The sequence below is a fragment of the Sinocyclocheilus anshuiensis genome, unplaced genomic scaffold (genome assembly GCF_001515605.1).
Source record: "Sinocyclocheilus anshuiensis isolate Anshui unplaced genomic scaffold, SAMN03320099.WGS_v1.1 scaffold175, whole genome shotgun sequence".
NCBI lineage: Eukaryota > Metazoa > Chordata > Actinopteri > Cypriniformes > Cyprinidae > Sinocyclocheilus > Sinocyclocheilus anshuiensis.
The window spans coordinates 573,965-597,585 of NW_015548208.1; the positions used below are offsets into that span (position 1 = coordinate 573,965).

The window sequence follows — 23,621 nt, forward strand, 5'->3', positions numbered from 1 at the left end:
AGTCAAACACACCTCTTTACTCTCGCGTGTCACGTGACCGAGTGTAATCGCAGCCTCTGCGATTGAAAAATCTCGTTTTTTCATATCGCGATATTATCGTAAATGCAATTAATCGTTCAGCCCTACTATAAAGAGACTTTCAAATTGAGTTTGGCAAACACAATAAAATTATTCAGTTGATTATATGATCAAACGGGACTCACAGTTTAACAACTGGGACATCAGTTTTGCTGTTGTCTCAAGTTACATAAAGCGAGATGTTAATCTGTTTGTTTTTGTTAATTTGTTAATCTGATCATTTGTTTTGTGTCCTTAAAGGGATAGTTCACCCAAAACTGAAAATTTTATGTTTATCTACTTCTATACAAAAATAAAATCAAATGAGATGAAGCATCATCATATGTGAAGTATTTAATTCACTGGATTATCAAATAACATGCATTTCCACATGGTTATGTAAGCAATTTTTAACTGAATTTCCAGCCAAAATAATTATATAATGATTTATATAATTATAATCCGTGACTGTGATATAAAATTACTCACACCATGAATTATGATTTTGGTGAAACCACCCACTCTTCTGCCTGCCTAACCTCTCTTCCTTCAAAACAGTGTTTTTGTTAACTAAAACTATTCAAAAATGTTTTCTTTAATTGAAATTAAGATGGAATAAAATATAAATATTAGACTTAAAATATAAATATTAGACTTAAAAACAAGTTCAATTTGAAGTATTAAAAATATTAACTAAAATAAAAATGAAGCTAAATAGAACTATTAAAAAACTAATAAAAAATGACAAAACACTAACAAAATTGCAAAAACTGTCAAATTAAAATCAATTCAAACATGGTGAAAATATAAAAATAAGAATCCATTCAAAATTTTACTGAACACTATAATAGTATATAAATAATACCAATGTTATTTTAGTATCACCGAGATTCTATTAAAGATTTTATAATTTCCTTTTTCCTTTCATTTTTAAGTTAAATCTTCAATCACTTTGAATTTTGTGGTGTTTATGTGTTTAATTTTATGTGTGTTTGTATAGTTTTTATTCTTTATTTCAGTTTTGGTTCCAGTTATTTTAGTACATCAAGTTAAGCTGAATGAAAATAAGAAATGTTAAGTTTTTTATATTTCAGTTAATGTTTGTTTTATTTTAATTAATGAACATGCTTTTTTTAAGTTTCAGTTTTAACTTAAATTAACTATAGTAACCCTGGATAATCCTAAAATAACACTTCATAAACACTGTCAAACATTTAAAATCTTACATTTTTCAACTACAAGTTCTTCGTTCGCTTCAGTTCATGCAGTGGGTTTTCTAGCCAATTTCCAAAATGTTCAAGTAAGATATCAGCTATGTTTACATCCATCAAAAAGATTTTTTACAGCTTGGAAGTGTTTTGCAAAGGCAAAATGTCCTTGGACGAACGTTTCAGGTTTGGCGGTAATATAATATGCAGCCATCACAGGAAAATCAAAAACTCTTTCTCTACTGCCAACAGCTACTGATAGTCCGGCCAGAACAGCGTGTCACTCTGAGAAAACACAGAGACTCCAGGAAACCTGGGAGACCCAAACACAGTCTTATTCGGCATCAGATTTTCTCTCACAGAACCTCTTGTTCTCTTGAATGATGCCTGACATTCTAAAGCCAACAGGGAAATGTGCCACAAGTCATTCTGCTGGTGAACGTGTTGTAAAATTCATTACGCTTGTCAGGCAATGGCGTGCCGGCACAATCAGCCGCAGAACATTAACATGCAGTTTGTCCATAAATAAGTCATTTGTTAGGGACATTACAGCACCTGAAAGCTGTTTCATGATTTACAGGCCACTTCATTCACTTTCTACACGAGATGCATCATATTTATATTGAGTGATTGAGGCCACATTACAACCAAACAGAATGAATGTCTCCAACATTCATGTACTGAGCCTTTATTTATTGAAATGCAAACTGTAATATTTATTAATGACCTATAATGTGTATCTTTTTTTTTTATAAGAGGACATGGACAAGAACAAAATAAAATACTATGAAGTCTGACTAAATATTACAGTATATCACAGTATGATAAATTTTATGGTAGCGGTAATTTTTTGATGGAAATTCAATGGAAAAAAAGCTTATTATTGACTATAATAAAAAAATTATAACATGCATTTTATCACAATGTGATTTTAATTATATTCTTAAAGGTATATTAATATGTACATATACACACACATACTTCTACATGAATAAATAAATATGTTTATTTAGAAGTACTTAAAAAATACTAATATAGAATTTAAAGAAAAAAGAATAAAATTATTAAAACTAAAACGCAAACTAAAAATAAATGCTAATTCAAAATATTATTATTACAGTAGTATATAAATAATGCAAATATTACAACATAAATAATATATTACTATATAAATAATATTGAAATATAAATAATGCTAATTCAGTCAGGACCACTCTGTTGATTAAGACTATAGTTGAGGTCCTAAACATTATTATGGCGGCAGGCTTTGCTCTGAAGAGTTCAGATTCTGAGCTGTCCACAAGCAAAACTCACTGAGGTTTGCAACCCACGAAGCCTAATGCAATTACCAGAATTTTTTTAATGTGCAACAGATATAAAATTCCATTCAGGAAAGTGATACAGGTCAGTAAATGAGACTGGACAAGATTAAGCAACAATTAGCTGATAGATGATTTCCGTGGACAAGACGCTAAGTGATCATGTGCCTGTACAAAGAGGAGTTGGGGATGGAGGAGGGTAAGTGCATGTCTGTGCAACAGACTAAGGCAACTGTGAGTACGGATGAACTTATAAATCTTATTTAATTGTAGTGGGAGGAGTTACAAACAGCTGAGCTGTCACGCTGTGGTCTGCCTGAACTACGTTTGAGCTTCATTCATCACTCAAACTAGATTATTAAAATAATTTTAATATTCTTTAATGGTATAAGCATGAGTTTGCAAGTGGTAGTTATGTAAAAGGCTTTAAATTAATATCACAAATGGCACCTGGTCAGCTCTTCTAACAGCTGCGTGTGATCAGGAGGGAAGAACTTCACCACGAAACGCAGGATGGTGTTCTTGGGTCCTGCAGACGGAGAAACGATGCTGTCAGATCGTCATGTTCACTAGATCGAATCAAATATCAGTAACACCAGGATACGTACGTCTGATTTGTTTTAGAATCGGCTTCAGCAGATCCAACCACACCTGAGAAGAGAGTGAAACGAAACAAAACAACAGAAACACTTTAAATCATATTTCTTTAATGCAGCATATATACACAATATACAGTTTTATTAGTTACATTTACAATTGACATTTCTCTTAAAGTGTTTACTGAGCTTGTTGCAATGCATTCTGGGATTGTCTTATCCATGACACTTAGGGCCTGTTTACACCTGGTCATTACATGCGTTTTCGCTGATCGGATATCTATCTGATTTGTTAAAACGTTTCCATTTACACTTGGCCACATAAACGTGTCGTCGCAAAACGAATATAAATCCGATCTTCAATTCCCGCACTATATTTAAATTTAACTGAGTTCACGTCAACGAAATCAAAAGATAAGCGCTGCATTTTATTAATTATCAGCTCATTTCAAGATCAAAGACTGCAATAGAAGAGCGCGTGGCATCGGCACTGGAAAGATAGGTTAGTCACACTACTTTTAATGAAGATAATTGTGTGTTGACCGTCTGCTTCTTACTTTCAGTTTCATTCGCGGCAGTTTGCGCGTCGGCTTGCTGAAGAGATACTCAGCTACTCGTCCGCAGCAATGCGTGTTGCATTAGCGCAGTCTGACTAATGTCATATAGCCTATAACACTCTCTCACACGTTTATTATTTTAACATTTTGGGAGGAGTAAAATTTGCATATGTGGTTTCAACAACCAGATGCATTTACACTTGTCCAGTTTCGTCTGGAATGCGTCCCAGACCACCTCCTGAAGTGGTTTGAGCGATCGGATTTATATCCGTCTCGAATGCGTTTCGGAGGGCATTTACACCTGGTCTTTTCACGATCGGATAGCTATCCGATCAGAAAAAATGCATGAAGTGACCAGGTGTAAACAGGCCCATAAATGCCTTAGATTTTGGTCGAAACGAGTAAATATTATACAACAGCATAATTTTGCTGCCAGCTGTTTGGAACATCCTACACATCTGTGTGTTTACAGGCTAATAACTTAATAATTTAATTTGTTTGCATAGATTATTTGAACCTTTACAAAACAGCCACTCATGGATTATTATTATTATTACTGACAACAACAACAACAGTAATAATAATAATAAAGCCTAAAAGACTACATTTCTGCAACACATCTCACTCAGCCATGAATGGTTATATAAAAAGTTCAACTGCTTACACAATGTATACTATTATTATTATTATAGTGAGCTATAGTGATCTTTTAAAGTAAGGTTTAAAACGGAGCCACAGTGTCTGTATTTCTAATGGGAACAAATAACGTTAGCACCTGAATACTCTCTCTAAAATTAGCGTATCTTCCACACTGACATCAGAATTAAAAATGAAGTGTTGCTCACGGTCATTTTACGCTGGTCCTGATACTCCAAACTGAAGTAATCACCCTCGATGAGGTTCAGGTGGGCACAAACCAGGTCAAACAGCACCTTCCCTGAAGCACGTTGCTGTAGAAACAGAAAATCACACATGAAGCTTGTTAGACATGAAACACATACAGTAACTCATCTGATGGTACAGGCACCTGCATAAACAGGCATTTCTTTTAATGTTGAGGAATCATGTTTAAAGAAAGTCCCAATGAATATCTTGTTTCACTTGTAAAACAGGTTGCAAATGTCATTTCAATCTGACTTCAACATCAGGTTTCTCAGTTTCTATGTACGCTGCAGCAGGATCAAAGACTTCAGTGAATTGTGTCGGCAAACACCAAAGACAACAGCAACCAGAGAGTTTGTCATTCAAGCAAATCCACTGGCACACAGTCTCCTAATTGGCCATCAATTTTAACAAGATGCTTGTTGCTGTGACCCATGACCTCACTGTTAAAACCAGGCCAGACAACACAAACACTGCCATGTGCAGCAAAGCTGACTTTACAGTCCTCTCAGGCATGAAAACTCATGACACACTGTAGTGCTGGGCGGTATACCGGTTCATACCGAATACCGGTGTTTATTTTTCTTATGATATGAATTTTTAAAATACCGCAATACCGGTGTCATTTAAATAAAGTTCGGAACGTGTTTGAGGGGGGGGTCTCTTTTCACTGTTGCACTGTGGCGAGGACACAGCTGTATGTGTTACTAAGCGTGAAAGTTCCGAAACTGAAGCTATTATTATTATTTTTTTTGTTACTCAGACGCAGGCAGTGCGCTGCATGAGACAAAAAAGTAATATAGCCAAAACCACCGCATAGCCGCTCAACATGCATCTACTGTACATGTATGTTGATTTTATCAGACGATGTCGCGATTATAAATGAGAGCGACTCCTAGTTAACATGTACAAATGGGTCGTGTTTCGTCACTATTTCGAGTGGAATTTTTCTACAATATTCACTCATCATGACAGTAAAATAGGGCATTCTAAGTCAATCTACTGCAGTAGCCTATTTCCTCTCTCAATCAGTAGAAAATGTGGTTTACACTGGTCATTCATGGAAAAAATAAAAAATGAATACGTCATATACCGTGAAACCGGAATAATTTTGAAAAACACCGTGATATTTATTTTTGGTCATACCGCCCACCACTAACACACTCCACACGTCCAGTTTTCCGCTTTGCATTTGCAAAACATTAATTTGCAAAAGGATCCTAATGGGATTTTCTTTAATATAGGATTCACAGGGGGTAAACTAGGGAAGTGTTAATACTCAAAGTATTAATACAACAAAAACATCCACATCAAAATAAATTTACAAAAGTGATTTTATGTCCATAGAAAGTACATTAAATGTAAGTAAAGTGTCTACTTTTAAGGTTTCAAATAAGTTTTCGGAGAAAAAAATGTCAAAATTTGGTTGAAATAATGTTACATTGTCATTCAGTGTAACACAATTATGTAAAAATTCAACATGCTTATTCTGACGTGTACATATTAAAATACATAAAAGAATAAGGGAGCATATTAAATTTTATTGTGTTTTAATTTAGTAAAAAAATTCTTACTGACAAATGGGCAAAACCTAGGATAGTGGCAAATTATAAAAATGTAAAATTACAACTAATTAGTATTTGGGGTGAAGGTAATTAGTCTTTTAATATGTCATAAATTGATTTTTGTTGTAAATATGCCTGACAAGATTGTTACACTGAATGACATATTAGTGAGTCTCTTCTGTAAATCAGGGGAAAATGTATGATATTTATTTTTTGCTCAGAAAAACAAAATTGCAATTAAATTAAACTGAAAACTTTTAAATTTTTGTATATATATTTTTTTATATACTGTATGTATATGTATAAAATACATATACATATATACACACACACACACACACACATAAAATAGTGATACAAAAATATTTTTTTGCATAATTTGTTGCCAATATTTCAAGAATAAATAAATAAATAAATAAATAAAACAAAATAAAATAAAATTAAAAAAGCCTTGTGCAATTTAAATGAAAATAAACTCAGTTTTTTTATTTGAGTGTTAATTGTTAAATAAATGTTATCAATGAAGTGATGGTTAAATAACTTTATTTTTGGTTTCCGTTTTTTAGCAATGAAAACTGTAATTTCAGTTGCTAAGTTTCAGTAAAAAATTAATTTCAGTGCATCGCTATAAAAAATAAAAAAAAACTGCACTTTTTCATATTTGAAATCAATTGCACAGTGTAGACGTTTCCTTCATTTAGCAGAACACGTGAATAATTTCAGATATGCAGAAATGCTGTAGATCTGATTCTTCAACAACGAGCACAATGCAGGAAGCGGTAAACAACACCGAACCTGAGAAAACACACCACAGTTCTTTAATACTTACAGTGGGTACGGAAAGTATTCAGACCCCCTTAAATTTTTCACTCTTTGTTATATTGCAGCCATTTGCTAAAATCATTTAAGTTAATTTTTTTTCCTCATTAATGTACACACAGCACCCCATATTGACAGAAAAACACAGAATTGTTGACATTTTTGCTGATTTATTAAAAAAGAAAAACTGAAATATCACATGGTCCTAAGTATTCAGACCCTTTGCTGTGACACTCATATAGGGGGTCTGAATACTTTCCGTACCCACTGTATATAGATTTCATCATCTCATGCTCCTGCCAACCAAAACAGTTCGGGTCTGCCAGCTCACGTCCAGTAAAACACACTTTAAATATACATGGAGGGCGAGCCGAGGTTAATGCAAGCGGCGCTCCAGATTTTGGGAGGTAGGCATTCTTTTAATATATGGAGAAGTTCCATTAAGGAAGATAAATGAGTCGATATATCTGCGTTCTTCAAGCAGAGCGGAGCTGTGTGCGTGTTTACAGCAACGCCAGGCTTACCACTCCCCGTGAATAATAGTCTCTCAGGACGACATGAAAGGGTGTTTAGACGTGATATTTAGTGCATGGTTATGCTGCAGGTTGCATGAGTGATAACAGATGATCACAGTGGTCAAAAACAGAACAGATCATATCAGAATGATCGTATTAGTGAGACTGGCACACATGAAAACCACTACAAATATCAATTAAAGAATCAAATGGTGGAAGCCAATTATTATTGCTCATAATCACCATTTAATTGTGAATATTCCGTTTTTACACATAATATGTATTATTACTTATCTAGATATATGTATTACATATTTAGATATTTTAAGCGGTCAAAACTACATTTCCGGTGGCAGCCCTTGAATTTGGATCTAATTTAATATATTTAAGTTGAGCATCTGCTATTGACTTCTGTTGCACATTCGCAAAGACCAGCAAAATGAATTTTGAATTACCGACAAAATAAAGAATCTATTGCAGACAAAGTTAAGCTAAACAACCAGTGTTGTTATTGTTAACTGAAACAAATAAAATTCATTTTCATTAACTGAAATAAAGCTGAAGTGAAATAAAATATAAATATTTACTTAAGAAAATGAAAATTAGAAATGTTGCCTTGGCAACTAACTGAAATAAAATAAGTTGAAGCTGAAGTTCAAAAAGTAGGGTCATGAAAAATTTATAATAAAAACTGAAAATATAAAAACAGAAGCAACTTCAAAATATTTATAAATGTATAAATATAAATATATAACTGTGTATAAATAAAATAAGTTTAGGTTCAAAAAGTAAACTAAAACTGAAATAAAAAATAAACTAAACTTTAATTAAACTAAAACTGAAATAAAAAATAAATTAAAGCTAAACTGAGATAGGTTTAAAAATTAATAAAAATGACAAAAGCACAAAACAAAAATCACTGAAACAAATTAACATTAAGTGATTATTAATGAAGTCAATTATGAAAGCTAAATTAAATTAAAAATTACGAAAAAAGGTACTACACAATTTTAATAAATATCTGAATGTAAATATATCAAAAATATAATTGTATATAAATATTACTAAAATACCACAGTAAATGAATTGTGGTCAAGCGCTTAACTTTAATCTAAAGGAAAAAATGAGCTGCACCCGTGACCAGATAGTCAAACTGATAGTCAAAACGTTTGATCAAGCAAGATTACACTAGTGCTAAAAAGAGAGCATGAAGTACAAAATTTCCCAACAGATCCATTTTACTTTAAGAATGTCATGCCACATATAGACATCATAATCAAACACACAAGTAACAAATTCCCAAAAGGACATGAAGGCAGCATTAAAACAAGTTGCCATGAACGTTTGATGTCCAGGAACGTTTTGACAGCTGAACTTAATCTTTCACTTTCATGGCAATAAACCCATAAAAGGCTACACAGCAGTTTAAGTGGAACATAAAATAAAAATAGGATTCAATTAATGCAAGAGAGGTTTGCTGAGGATATTTTTCCTCAGCATCTTGTTTTGCTCTTCCTGCAGCAGCTGAGATCTACAAACCCACCAGCTACCAGCTGTTTCACACGGTACAAGCAGAAGGGCCCCGGAGCCTCCGGGGGACCGAGAGAACCGCCAAATCCAACACCCTCCACCTGCTGCAAACACCGACCGCTGGCAGCGACACCACGAGCTCACGCTCACCGCACCTGGAAACCGATGCGGGACGGGAACGGGTCACGCATCGGTCGATGGGTATCTGACCTCTAGCATAAACATCTGATGTCAAGCGAGCCCAGAGATCTCAGCTCATGATGTGTTTGCTTTGAAACACAAGCTCAGATGAGGACTGCCGCTGGGACAAAGACCAGAGCAGAAATACATCCACTTTAAACACAAACGCCTTTGTGCCAAACACAGAGAGCCAATGTGAAACTAAATGACTTTCTTAAAACACGTTTCTGGTCTAATTGTGAATGATTCTAATGTTATTCTAAAGAAAAATATTCTTTCTTTCTCTAAAATGACTTTTCCATTCTAAAATATTGAATAATATTAATAAATATCTCTTTGAGCATCATTTTACAAACTCACTTTAAGGTCTGCATTATATGGATTTGTGCTGTATATGATATTATGGCTGATAATCACTATATGTCAGATTTAAAGACTATAATATTTTTTTAATAAATTTAAAATAAAACACTAAAAAACTAAAAAATATATTTTTAATCAACAGCTATATGTGAATTTAGACATTACAACATTATAGCCTAATATTTGGTATGAAAAAAAAATGATATTCTTTAAGATTTATTAAAGATAATTATATCGTTCCAAAGTTTGGACGCATTAAACTGATCAAAAGTGACAGTAAAGACATTTATAGTGTTACGAAAGTTTTCTGTTTCAAATAAATGCTGTTCTTTTTAACTTTCTATTCATCAAATAATCAAAAAAAAAAAAAAGTATCACAGTTTCAGCAAAAATATTGCGCAGCACAACTGTTTGATAATAATCAGAAATGAATGATTTCTGAAGGATCATGTGACACTCAAGATAAACTGACTTTAAACACAGTCAGTACACTTTAAAACCTTTGCGCCTAAAGCTGAAGAGTCATTCAGTGATATAACCTAAAGAAAACCAATGAATGCTAATGTTGCAGATGATAAATCCTAATTTAGACTCAGACAGCTGTGCAGTCAGGATGCGTCCTAATTCCTCTCTATTGTAAAATGTGGGAAAGAGCAGCCAGCCGTAAATAAATCCAGACATGCCTGCGACGTGAGACATTTGCCTGTGGTTAGCAAAAGTATGCTACAAGACGGTGAAGTTAACAAGAAAATGACATCAAGGATCTAAAGCAGAATGAAAACCTTTGTGCAAATCACTAACACAAAGTATCAGTGATACTAAAAGATACTCTCTCCTCGGCAAACACCACTAAAGAAGTGCAGTACTGGCTCCAGTCCAGCGTTTATCAGTGCAAGCAGAGGACAAAGAGGAAAACCAAGGCATTATGGGAAACTAGAAATAACTGTATCATCCGAGACTCAACAGGCCCCAGCGGTGGATGCGGTACAGTAGCTGTGTCCCTCCCTTTCTGGGCTTCCACGTGTTGCTTTCATTGGATCCAGATGTTTCTATCCCACAGTCCAGAGCTGCATTAGAGCCTCACTGTTCTTTTGCTGCAATGCAATTAAACCTCAAAATGTTATCAGACTAAATGACAGATTCAGAAACGGAAATTCCTCCTCCGTTTCAACAGCTGCTCATTACTGGTGACCATCATCCAAAACACATCTGGCTCTAGAAAATACACTATTTATAGCTGCTGGACGCGTTTAGCGGCACCATTGCTTATATGATGCTTTTAATTACGACGATGCACGAATCATATTTACTTCTGCATCACACTGAATGTTGGAAATCAGAGTTTGAATCCAATCTCCTTTTCATTCTCTATTTACGCCAAGTTAATCTTTATTGACTACACAATGCTCTATTTCAAGCCATTTTGTAGTGTTTCAGTGAACAATTCCATTAGTGCCCATATACCCATAATGCACTCTGACTTATAAAGAAATGTAAACAACACTATAGACCAATTTCGGTGTTTGCAAACAGTGATGACGTTTTTTGTGGGCGTAGCCTATCTGGTGGCAGAAAATGACAGTTTTAAAGTAGCAGTCTATAGATGCCATAGAATAAAAAAAATATTTTTGAGTTTATATTTAAAAATGTTGACTTTTTTCTCGCAATTCCGATAAGAAAAATCAACTTGTCATTCTCTCTTTTCCCCTGGGCTCAGAATCATATGTTTATAATCCCACACTTCTGTCTATAGTATCTATCTATAGTTTTTATCATTTGTTATTTATTAGTTTTAGTATATTTAGTTTATTTTAGTATTTTAAGTTAAACTAAACAAAAATGAGAAATGTTTTTTTTTGTGAATATTTTGAATTAGATTTCATTTTTTAATATTTTTGTTTTCACTAATTTATTTTTTTAAGTATGTCTATACAGTTTGATTCATTTTTATTTATTAGGTTTAGTTTGGCAACTAGCTGAAATTATATTTTAAGTTTTATATTTTAGGTTATATTTAAGTTGTAATTTTTTTTTTTATTTTGTATTTTTTAAGTTTTGTATTTTATTTCAGTTAAAATTTATTCCAAGTAGCGATCTTTTTTTTTATGGTTTTAGTTTTGGTTTTAATTGACTATAATAACTCTGATACAGTCTAGAAATCAAAACAACACAAAGGCCAAAAAAACAAAAAAAACAAATGTGTGCCATCCAACAAAGAAAAATGCATACTGGAAACTCGCAGAAAATGTAAATTACGTCTTCCTCAAGAAACAAAATAAGGCTCCAAACGAACATAAAATGTAATCCAGCCATTAATCTTGGCAGCACAGAATTCCAGTCAGCGGGAGTCAGACACGCTCTCATTGAAATTCCAGTCAGCTTGAGCAGGAAAGATCCGACTACAGCAACAGCCAGACAATGGATCCAGATTCATTATGAGAACTTGTAGAAAGAGTGCGCAGATCCACACAGATTCACTCACAGAAATATTTACCCTTAGAGATAGAAGGACAGATCAGATTTTATTCATTTTAAGTCAAACTAATGAAGGATCTTCATAGTTCATTTCATTTGAAGTCCATCACACTGACCTGAGATGTACAGAGGTCAACAAATACAAAGGTCAAGAGTAGTGGTCGACTGATATTGTTTTTTTGATGGCCGATGCCGATATCTTGGAAAGCAGGGTGGCCGATGGCCGATATAATTTTATTTATTTTAATTAATGTTTAAGTAATTTGAAATAATTTGAGATAGACTTCTATCCATATTAGACAGAACTGTTAACGACAACGGCGAACAAGAGGGAGAAGGTGAGCACTGTGCTCAGTCGCTGCCGCTGTCAGCGCCGTCATCAAAATAAAAGTCCCACCTCGAACGCATCGGCCAAACAGGAAAACTTATCGGCTGATGCTGATATTTAAAAAATGACAAATATCAGCCGATATATCGGTCGACCACTAGTCAAGAGCAACAAACTACATGCCAAATCTTGCCTAAAATAAATACATTTTATTCACTACACTTAGAATAACCAATGACTGAACCCTTTTGGCCAGATATGCATTAAATTAGAGGTCTGCATTCCCGCGGCTCGGACCCCACCGGATTTTTTGCACCACGGGATTAAATTCCCGAATAAAACGCGGTAGCGGTCAGTAACTGGTGTAATTTGAACGGGAGCGGGCGGTCTAACAATATCCCGTTCCCGAAGTCCATTTAGAACAGCATATCTGCGCTTTATTCTGATTGGCCACCGGTACAGCTTGCGCTCAGGATTGTTATGCACGCGCTGCATGCATGCTTTAAACATCACGCGTTTTATTTGTGTGGTCTGTGCGCAGCATGTGCATAATGATGCTCAGAGCAGGCTGTACCTGTGATAAATATACGGCCCTCAGACAGAACAGGCAGGTTGTCGATGAGTGACAGAGCAGAATAAGGATGGAGCAAAGTGTGGATGCGAGCTGCCCTTGAGCAAGGCACCGAACCCCCAACTGCTCCCCGGGCGCTGCAGCATAAATGGCTGCCCACTGCTCCGGGTGTGTGTTCACGGTGTGTGTGTGTTCACTGCTGTGTGTGTGCACTTTGGATGTGATAAATGCAGAGCACTAATTCCGAGTATGGGTCACTTGGCCACATGTCACATGACTTTAAAAAAATATTTAAAATTTAGATTCCAAATACCTCAGCAGCATATAGCAACACTTTAGCAACCCCTAGAAACCTTAGCAACTGCATAGCAACACCCAGCAACCCCTCACAACACCCTATCAACCACAAAGCAACAGACTAACAGCCATTCTGAACACCTCAGCAGCTGCATAGCAACACCTTAGAAACCTCCTTGAACACCTTAGTAACTGCATAGTGACACCTGGCAACCACTCACAACACTTTACCAACCACATAGCTGCTGACAACTGCTCTGGACACTTTATCAACCATCCTGATCACCCTAGCAACTGCATCGCAATGGGCTAACTCAGAACACCTCAGCAGCCACATAGCAACACCTTGGCAACCACTCAGAACACTTTAGCAATTGCATAGCAACACCTGACAACCATTCAACAATCTAGCAACCACAAAGCTGATTAACAACTGCCCTGGACACCCTAGCAACAACATAGCAACTGCTCAGAACACATTAGCAGCTGCATAGCAACACCCTGGCAACCACTCAGAACATCATTTGAATGTAATTCAATGTTAATCTGAATGTAAAAACAGAGGAAATTAGCATGCACAATTAAATATGCGATATTAATTGGATGAAATTGAAATCCATCATTCTATACTATTCAGCGAAAAATTATTTGCATGTATAATTGCATTAAAATATTCAAATTAAAACTCATGCAAAGACTTGAAAACTATACATGTGCTGCTTTGCATTGGACATTGATGAGCTGCTGATATCTCATCATGACAGAGCTGTATTCATCAGCTCTTCAAGTGCACCGTCACACAAACGCCGGCCTGTGGAGGAGGACAGGCCTTTCTAAAGCTCTTGGGCTCTGGCAGCATACAGCAGAGACGCCACAACAATCAGCCACTCATCCGCCGCTCAAAGAGCTCTTCTCCTGCATCGCTCTTTTATTTCACCAGCACTCATATCTAACAGCATGCTGGAGAAAAACACTCAAGCTTGTGATCGCTGCTGCCAAAACTGAGCAAACTTCACTGAAAGAGGGAGCTTTCAACACAAGAATGTGTGACCATAATACATTGAAATAAATGCATCCATAAATACAACTGCATTTTTTTTACATTGGCCATGATATGCTATGATGCTCTGAGTGGTTGCTATGCAGTTTCTAAGATGTTCTGGATGGTTGCTTAAGTGTCCAGAGCAGTTGTTAATCAGCTATGTGGTTGTTAGTGTCATGTGCCAGGTTGTTAGTCTGCTGCTATGTGGTTGCGAGGGTGTTTGAGTCGTTGCCAGGTGTTGCTACTGTATTTGGCTGCTGAGGTGTTCAGCTTGGTTGTTAATCTGTTGCTATGTGGTCGCTAGGGTGTTGTTTGGTTGCTAGGATGTTGCTATGTGACTGCTAATGCAATCTGAGTGGTTGTTAGTCCATTGTCAATGTGGTTGCTATTTGTTTTGAGTGGTTGCAAGAACGCTGAAATGCAGTTGGCAAGTGGTTGCAAAAATGTTGCTATGTGGTCGCTAAAATATTCTGATTGACCGTTAGCCAGGCTGTTGTGAGGTTGCTAAGATGTTCTGGGTGGTTGCTAGGGTGTTGCTATGCAGCTGCTAAGGTATTATGAATGACTGTTAGCCAGGATGCTATGAAATTGCTAAGATGTTCTGAATGGTTGCTAAGTTGTTGCTATGTTGCTCCTGAAGTGCTCCGATATGGTTGCTATGTGTTCTGACTCTGAGTGGTTGCTAGGGCATGTGGGTGGTTGCGAGACTTTTGAAATGCACTTGCCAATGTGTTCTGAATTATTTTTATCAGGCTGCTATGAGCTTGCTAAGATGTTCTGAGTGGTTGCTAGGATGTGTGAGTAGTTGCAAGACTGTTGAAATGTAGTTGCCAAGGTGTTCTGAATAGCTTTTAACCCGGTTGCTATGAGGTTGCTAAGATGTTGATATGTGGCTGCTGAGGTTTTTTGGAATGGTTGTTAGTCTGTCGCTATGGATTCTAAGAGGTTGCTAGCAAGGTTGCTAGGGTGTGTGTAGGGAGTTGCATATTGAAACGCAGTTGCCAAGGGTGCTCTGAATAGTTGTCAGCCAGGTTGCTATGAGGTTCTGAGTGGTGGCTAAGGTGTTGCTATGTAACTTCGGAGGTGTTCAGAATGGTTGTTAGTCTGTAGCTATGTGTTCTGAATGGCTGCTAGCAAGGTTGCACATTCAAATTCAAGTGCCAAGGCATTCTGAAAAGTTGTTAACCAGGTTGCTAAGGTGTTGCTATGCAGCTGCTGAGTTGTTCAGGATGGTCGTTGCTCTGTTGTTTTGTGTTCTGACTGGTTGCTAGCAAGGTTGTTAAGTTATGGATTCTAAGTGGTTGCTAGCAAGGTTGCTAGGGTGTGTGTAAGGAGTTGCATATTGAAACGCAGTTGCCAAGGGTGCTCAGAATAGTTGTCAGCCAGGTTGCTGTGAAGTTGCTATAAGGTTCTGAGTGGTGGCTAAGGTGTTGCTATGTAACTTCGGAGGTGTTCAGAATGGTTGTTAGTCTGTTGCTATGTGTTCTGAGTGGCTGCTAGCAAGGTGGCACATTCAAATTCAAGTGCCAAGGCATTCTGAAAAGTTGTTAACCAGGTTGCTAAGGTGTTGCTATGCAGCTGCTGAGTTGTTCAGAATGGTCGTCGCTCTGTTGTTTTGTGTTCTGAGTGGTTGCTAGCAAGGTTGTTAGGGTGTGTGTGTGTAGGGGGCTGCATATTGAAATGCAGTTGCCAATGTGTTCTGAATAGTTGTTGCTAAATCAAGAAGCCTGATTAAAATGTCAATAACAAAAATAACTAGGGAAGCACTGAAATGTATTGGCCACCAAAAAATTTTGCGAGAGAATGACTGTGAATTTATTGCATTCAGCTTAGGCGGATTAACCATATGGGCAACTGGGCAAGTGCCCATGGGCACCACACAAATAAATGTTCTCTGGTAAGACAAGCAATGCATTCGCAAACGTCTATCTATCTATATATCTATAGAGCTACCATCAGAACATGCCAAGTTCCCCAAATGTTTTGTTGAAAGTTTTTTATTTTCCCCTAACGCAAACAGATTCTAGAACCATGCTGTGTGTTGTCACGAAACTCGCAACTCTTCAACTGAAATGAAACTGCCTCGCTCATGGATGTGGGAATCCACTAAATTGCAGCCGTTGGCAATCAAGAAAGTTGCAGAGTGTAAACGAGTGAGTTTGTAAGTTTAAATTACAGTTCAAATCCTCACAAAACTATGTAGCAACATACACTGCTTAACAAATGTATTAGACCGCCTGTCAAAAACTTGTTTAAAACTAAAAATTGTATTGTCATTTATTAGGCAAATAAAAGACTGAAACAACTAAATAGACTTTATTCACACATAATATATATATTACATAATACACAATTTTTTTTTTTGTATGGCCTCCTTTGGCCTTGATAACAGCTTGCATTTTTGCTGGCATTGTTTTTATGTACTTTTCCACAGTCTCTGTTGTTATTGACTTCAAAATAGTTTCTAGTTGTTCCCAAAGAGTTGCCTTTGATTAAACTTTTGTTCTGTCTACCTTTGAATCCATTAAATCCCAACATTAATTATATTTTAGCATTAGAAACACTAATGTGACTAAATAGATTACACATAATGGTGTGGATTAACCATTTCAGAAACATAAAAAACAGATTTTGGTCATCAACAATACTGTTAGTTTAGGGCAGCTGTGGCAAAAAAAAAAAAAAAAACGGCGACTGATAATACATTTATTTTGTGCCAGATGAGGCTCGTGAATCCTATGTGAAGCCATAAAAAAAATTATGTTTATAATATATGATTTAGGTAAGCAACATTATATGACCAAGATGTTTCCCCGAATATCAACATGAATGCAATTTACACTGATTTTACAATAGTAGACACAATAGTAGTTTAATAAACAATTGGTTAAAATTAAGTGACTTACATGTTAGACACAATATTGACTGTTTTTGCTAAATTTCGCAAAAATAGTTCCAATCAAAGCCACAGCAGAACTGTTGTGTCTCCGAGCAACTGAATGAATCCACGTTTTTGAACTAATCGAGTGCGTAAATGATTCAGTGACCAATTCATAAAGACAGTCACTTGTCTCGTTTCTGAATGAATCAGCCATTTGAACAAATCGGTTAAATGACTCACTCATTAAAACAATCATTTGCCGCCACCTACTGGTGGTTTGGTTTCATATTTAAAAGTATCATTGCATTTTTCCCAACATTTCTTATTTGTATTTTTAAAAAATATTTAAAACATTGCTCTTATAAAATTATTTATGCATTTGAAATTTTGCGGTGTAAATGCATTTATGGCACCTCAGCTTCATCAAACAGTCTGTGTAAATACATCTAATGCCACTTCAGATGCAGCTTCTGTGTTCCTGCAGTGGAAAGATGGATTTTGTTTGAATGGTAGCAACTCTACAGTTTCTTATTATTCTAAGTGATTTAATTGAAACAATGTAAGAACTTGATGTGAAAGTTGACACATTTAATAAGGTTAGGGGGAAAAAATGACCATTTATAAACATAGCGGGAAATGACATCTGTCTTATGTACAGCAACTCATTTCTACCTCACAGAGCACTTTATTTTGAGAGTTGTTTAAGTGAGATCATCTGTAACTTAGTTGGAAAGATGGATTTTGTTTGAATGGTAGCAACTCTACAGTTTCTTATTATTCTAAGTGATTTAATTGAAACAATGTAAGAACTTGATGTGAAAGTTGACACATTTAATAAGGTTAGGGGGAAAAAATGACCATTTATAAACATAGCGGGAAATGACATCTGTCTTGTTATATACAGCAACTCATTTCTACCTCACAGAGCACTTTATTTTGAGAGTTGTTTAAGTGAGATCATCTGTAACTTAGTCCATATTGGGGGAATTGTAATGTTTAATAATTTCTGCATTGAAAAAAAAGTATAGATATATGCTGTCAATTGTAGTTCTTAGAAAGAAAATCGGAATCTGCAAAAATCTGTATCAGCAGGTCACACATACAAAAAAAAAAAAATCTGAAATCGGAATCGGCCAAGAAAATTGCAATTCTTGAAAATATCCAGATATATTTTCTCAGCTCAAGCAGCGGCTCACAATCAGTCCGACAGTGAAGCACAGTTTCGATATCAAAGTAACGAGGAATCCCCTAATATGATTTGACAAACCATTCAGTCTGTGGCTGTGTGTAAAGGGACGGGTGTGTATATGGATGAGCGACGTATTATTAGATTTCAAGCCCAGGCGTTATTAAAAGCCACGGTCAGATCATTAAAATGCAGCGCACATCATCGAGTCTCGGAGGTTATGTTAATCATGTCGGGCACAAATGAAAACTAATGAAAAACACAGCAAGTCACGCTCTCAACTAAAGTAGAGATAGTGGATTAGACATGGAAAAGCCCCATGGGTAATAGCACATTATGGTCTCATCATTATCAAATAAGGAGGTATGAGGAACCAGCAAAGGAGAGCAGCTTGTCTCTTAAAATATGATGTCTTTCAATAGCAATTTCAGTCATATTTCAGTGTTATTTTAGTCTAGTTTCAGTTAAAGGGATAGCTTGCCCCCAAAATACTCAAAATCACATCCTTCAAACTTGTATGACTTTCTTCTGTGAAGCACAAAAGAAGATATTTTAGTAAATGTGATGCAAAAAATGTTGGACCCCGTTTATTATCATTGTATGGACAAAAAATGCTGAAGAAGTCAGAAAAAAAGGTGATCATACAGGTTTTTCATGAATATGTACACGCCAAACGTTGAGGTTATCATCATCTTTGCTTTCTATTGGTTAAATTTGAAAATTAATTTTACTTGCCGCACAAATAATATTTCTCTGCCTAACTGTCCATTTATCGATTTATATTATATTGATCAAAATCTATATTTATATCAATTTATATTTTCGGTTTTTAAGAACTAAAATTATTAAAAACTAAAATAAAAAGCATTAAAGCTAGATAGAAATATTTAAATAATAATAATAATAATAATAATAATAATAAAGCTGAAATAAAATATAAATATAAATATTAGAAGAAAAAACTTACACTTAAAACTTAAACTGGCAACTAACTGAAATAAATATACTAAAAAAAAAAATAATAATAATAATAATAAAAAATAAAGCTAGACAGAAATATAAAAAATAGTAATAATAAAAACAACAAAGACCCATAATAAAATTACTAAAACTTAAAATTAAAATAAAAGCTAAAAATATTTTTAAAAAGCTAATTCAAAATATTAATAAATATTATGAAAATATATACAGCGGGTATAGAAAAGAATCACCCAAAAAAATAATCAGATTGTGTTGGACACTGTTTTTGTTTTATCCAGCTGTATTTACTCTGCAACTTATAACATCCAAGTGAAAGATATAACATGTCAGAAAAATAAATAAATAAATAAAAAAACAGAATCACTGAGTTGGAAAAAGGATCACCCCCAAAATGAACATCAGGTGTAGCTAATCACCTTCTCAATGGCACACAAAGCCTTTTGACTTTCAACTGTGATCAGCTGTGGACCTGAGGTCATTTTGATCAGTTCAGCATGAAAAGAGCTTTCCTGGAGCATTTCAGCCCTTGGTAGGTGCAGCTGAACCAAGCAATCAACTATCGGTGGCAAGGTACCTTCAAAAGATCTCTGGGATAAAGTTGTGGACAGGCACAAGTCAGGAGATGAATATAAAAAAAATTCAAAGGCTTTATCAATGCTTAGAAGCACAGTGAAGTCTATTATTAAGAAATTGGAGGTATTTGGTACAACACAGACCCTCCCCTGGATCAGGACATCGCTCCAATCTGGATGAAAGAGCCAGGAGGAAACTGGTCAGAGAGGCGACCAAGAGGCCTACAGCAACTCTGAAGCAGCTGCAGGAATTTATGACGAAGAGTGGTCATTGTGTGCATGTGACAACAATATCACAAATTCTCCACAAATGTGGCTTGTTTGGGAGGGTTGCAAGAAAAAAGCCACTCCTCAAGAAAGGTCACATGCAGTCACGACTGAGCTTTGCCAAAACACACAATGAAGATTCTGAGGCCACATGAGACTAAAATTGAATTATTTGGCCTCAACACCAAACGATATGTCTGGCAGAAATCCAATACAGCTCACCATCCAAATAACAGCATTCCTACAGTAAAGCATGGGTGTGGTAATATCTCGTTATGGGGGTGTTTCTCTGCAGCAGGGACTGGAACACTTGTCAGGATAGAAGGAAAAATGGATGGGGCAAAATACCGTCAAATTCTTGAGGAAAATCTGCTGCCCTCTGCCAGAAAGTTGTCAATGGGAAGAAGGTTTACCTTCCAACATGACAATGACCCAAAGCACACAGCAACACTGAGCACACAGTGGTTGAAGGAGAAAAAAGGTGAATGTCTTTGCATGGCCTAATCAGAGCCCAGACTTAAACCCCATTGAAAATCTGTGGAATGACTTGAAGACTGCAGTCCACAAACACTCACCATCAAATTTAACTGAACTCGAGCAGTACCGCAAAGAAGAGTGGAGGGCAAATATTGCAAAGTCTAAAGCAAAAGGTGGTTCAACAAAATACTGACACAAGGGGGTGATCCTTTTTCCAACTCAGTGATTCCATTTTGTTTTTTTGTCACGCTGCATTATTTCCATTCAAGTTTGGAACGTTTTCAGATATAATTATATTCAGCCTTACTAAATTAGATTGGTATGCAGTAATAGTAGTTCACTGCTGCATGAATACACCAACAACAATTACAGGCCTAGAAAAGGAGCTTGCATAGCTAAACACACATATTAAACCAATAACCACCAATACTAAAATGCTGCACTGGAAATACAAGATCTTCCATATGCAAATGCATCCACAGTAATTCTTGCTCATATTGACGCACTTGCACACACACATCTGTTCATTGGGGTGAATTGCAGGTCATTACTGAGTGCATTTCTAAACAAACATGAAGGTTTAATGAAAAGAAACAAATCAAAGGTCAGTTTTGGTATGTTGATGATGCTTGAGATTACTTTCAACTGACCGCAAATCACCTCTAAAGCAAAGATCGGTGGTGATTAAGTTTTAACCAACATTTCTTTCTTCTTCCTTCTCCACCCACACTAAGAAGCATATTGGGAAACGAGAGCTCTCCAGCGAATGCGATCACGGGTCCGATCTTTGGCTTCATCCCACGTGATGTTAAAGCGGTCCTATTATGCTCTTTTACAATGTCTTGAATTTGTTTTGGGGGTCTACTAGAACATGCTCTCATGCTTGGTGGTTCGAAAAATGCATTATTTTTTACATAATTTACATTATTAAAATACCTTTCTCCCCATCCTGGCACAAACGGCTCTATTACTGGACCATAGTCCAGTTTCCCAGGCGGCATATATATGCAAACTCATTCTCTGCCAGCAGGAGGCGCTGTTGGAGTGGTAGAAATCAAGGTTTCCCCGGTAACGGCAGCGCTCCGCTCAAAAAAACACTGCTTTATCAGACATTACATGCAAGATTAAATGAAAATGACATCCATTTTTCTGAAGACAGTCGGTTTCCTTCAGAAATACAGTGATAAAAAAACACCCGCACTCAATGTATGGGAAACACTGTAGTCTCATAATTGAAGTGTAAATTCTGCAGATTACATCACTGTCCAGTATTGTACTGTCAGCAATTTATTATAAAATGTTTTCATAATTGTAACATACATATTTACATACATAATTATTCCGGTGCATGTGTAATATCTTGTGAAAACATGAGGCTACAGCAGCACTTCTTCTTCGTCGTCATCTTGTCTGATGCACTCAACCAAGCGCTCTAACCATGACCTCACCCCTCCCCTCCCCACCCCCCAACCATTCGAATTTCCGTAGGCGCGAATTATTTTAATGATATTCTAATGGGCCGCTTTGTGATATCACAAAACCCAGAAAACAAACGCTGTAGTCCAAACGAGCCTTTCGTTGTAGCTCTTGAAAAGGGATTTTTTAAAAATGAAATATCTCCCTTTGGAGTGGACTTTGAGATTTGTATGTTTGAAGATCTTTTTTATGCCCAAACATACACACTACACACTGACTTAAATTCAAAAAGTGAAAAAGCATAATAGGACCCCTTTAAGGGAACTGAGGTAATTGATAAAGGTTCAGGTCAGTCATGGTGGACCCCTGCATCGCCGTCCTCCAGGTGGGACCCACTGAAGAGCCTTCTTTGGGATGCGGCTGCTTTCCATCTGCATAATGTGTCCGGCCAGCCACAGGCGGTGGTGTGTAATCATTGTATTGGCTTGGCATATTGCTTCATCGCAGGACTTCCTCATTGGTAATGTGGTTGTAGTATCGAATGAGCAGTATTCTTCTCAGACAGCGCTGATGGAAGGCATCTACCTTGTGTGAAATACTAGATGATGCCTTCCACATTTCTGCAGCATAAGTTGCCATCGGAGGATGATAAGATGCATATAAGCAGAGCTTGATGTTAAGTGAGATCGATGTAGATTACCAGATTTTGCACATTTGTTGAAAGACCCTTGATGCTATCTCTGACTATCTCTGCAACTCCATATCGTCCAAATGGTTTTAACCTACAGAACCACAAATCCAGTTACTAGCCCATCCCAATATCCAAACATAGATGGGGCAATGATTTGGGTGGAAAATTAGACTGACAAAACAGTGTTAGTGCATCATTGTGGATGCTGACATGAGAGAAGAGGAGAAACAGGAAACATTTAGGAATTCAACAGCAGATTCCAAGAGTAACTGGATATTCAACAGCAGACGGCATCCGAGGAAAAGGAAATTAAAGCTAATTTTATGGTCATATATCCCGTAACTGATCTTCAATAAATTCAGAGGGGCGCTATTCAAATCATATCTTATTTTAACCCCCAGTCAATGGTCAAATAAATGAGTGAATCCAATGAACATGTTCTGGTCATTTTTCACACCGTACTTAAAAAAAAAAAATTTTTATGATTGTACTTAGCATAAAGGAAATACATTTTTTTTAGGCTATTATGCTATTTTGATTACAACATTATTTTCATGACAATTAAGAATATTTTCCCTTAATTTTTCTACAATTTATTTTTACTGCAATCTCATAAAAATCTCATTATCATTATCTTTACACTCTCGTAGCTTGAAAATCTTTATTGGCTTTATTGCTGGTTTTGTTAAAAACAATTATTGTGGCAAAAAGTTGCTAATAAAGATTTCCAAGCTACAGTAAACAAACTATAAAAAAAATGTATTTATGTTTTATTATAGAGAGAGTTTCCAATTAATTTTATATATATATATATATATATATATATATAGATAGATATTTTTTTTA

The 23,621-nt window shown here is 36.0% G+C and overlaps 1 protein-coding gene across 3 annotated transcripts in view; it reads right to left on the reverse strand.

Annotated features, from left to right (window-relative positions):
- Positions 1 to 23,621, reverse strand: part of LOC107653673 (FERM, RhoGEF and pleckstrin domain-containing protein 1-like) — a 103,054-nt gene that overhangs the window by 34,131 nt on the left and 45,302 nt on the right. For all 3 annotated transcript variants that reach the window (XM_016440453.1, XM_016440454.1, XM_016440452.1), the window contains exons 3-5: positions 4,583 to 4,687; positions 3,193 to 3,235; positions 3,035 to 3,113 (exon numbers count right to left, since the gene is read on the reverse strand). In XM_016440453.1, coding sequence (XP_016295939.1) covers positions 3,035 to 3,113; positions 3,193 to 3,235; positions 4,583 to 4,687 — 227 coding nt within the window. The remainder of the gene's footprint in view (positions 1 to 3,034; positions 3,114 to 3,192; positions 3,236 to 4,582; positions 4,688 to 23,621) is intronic.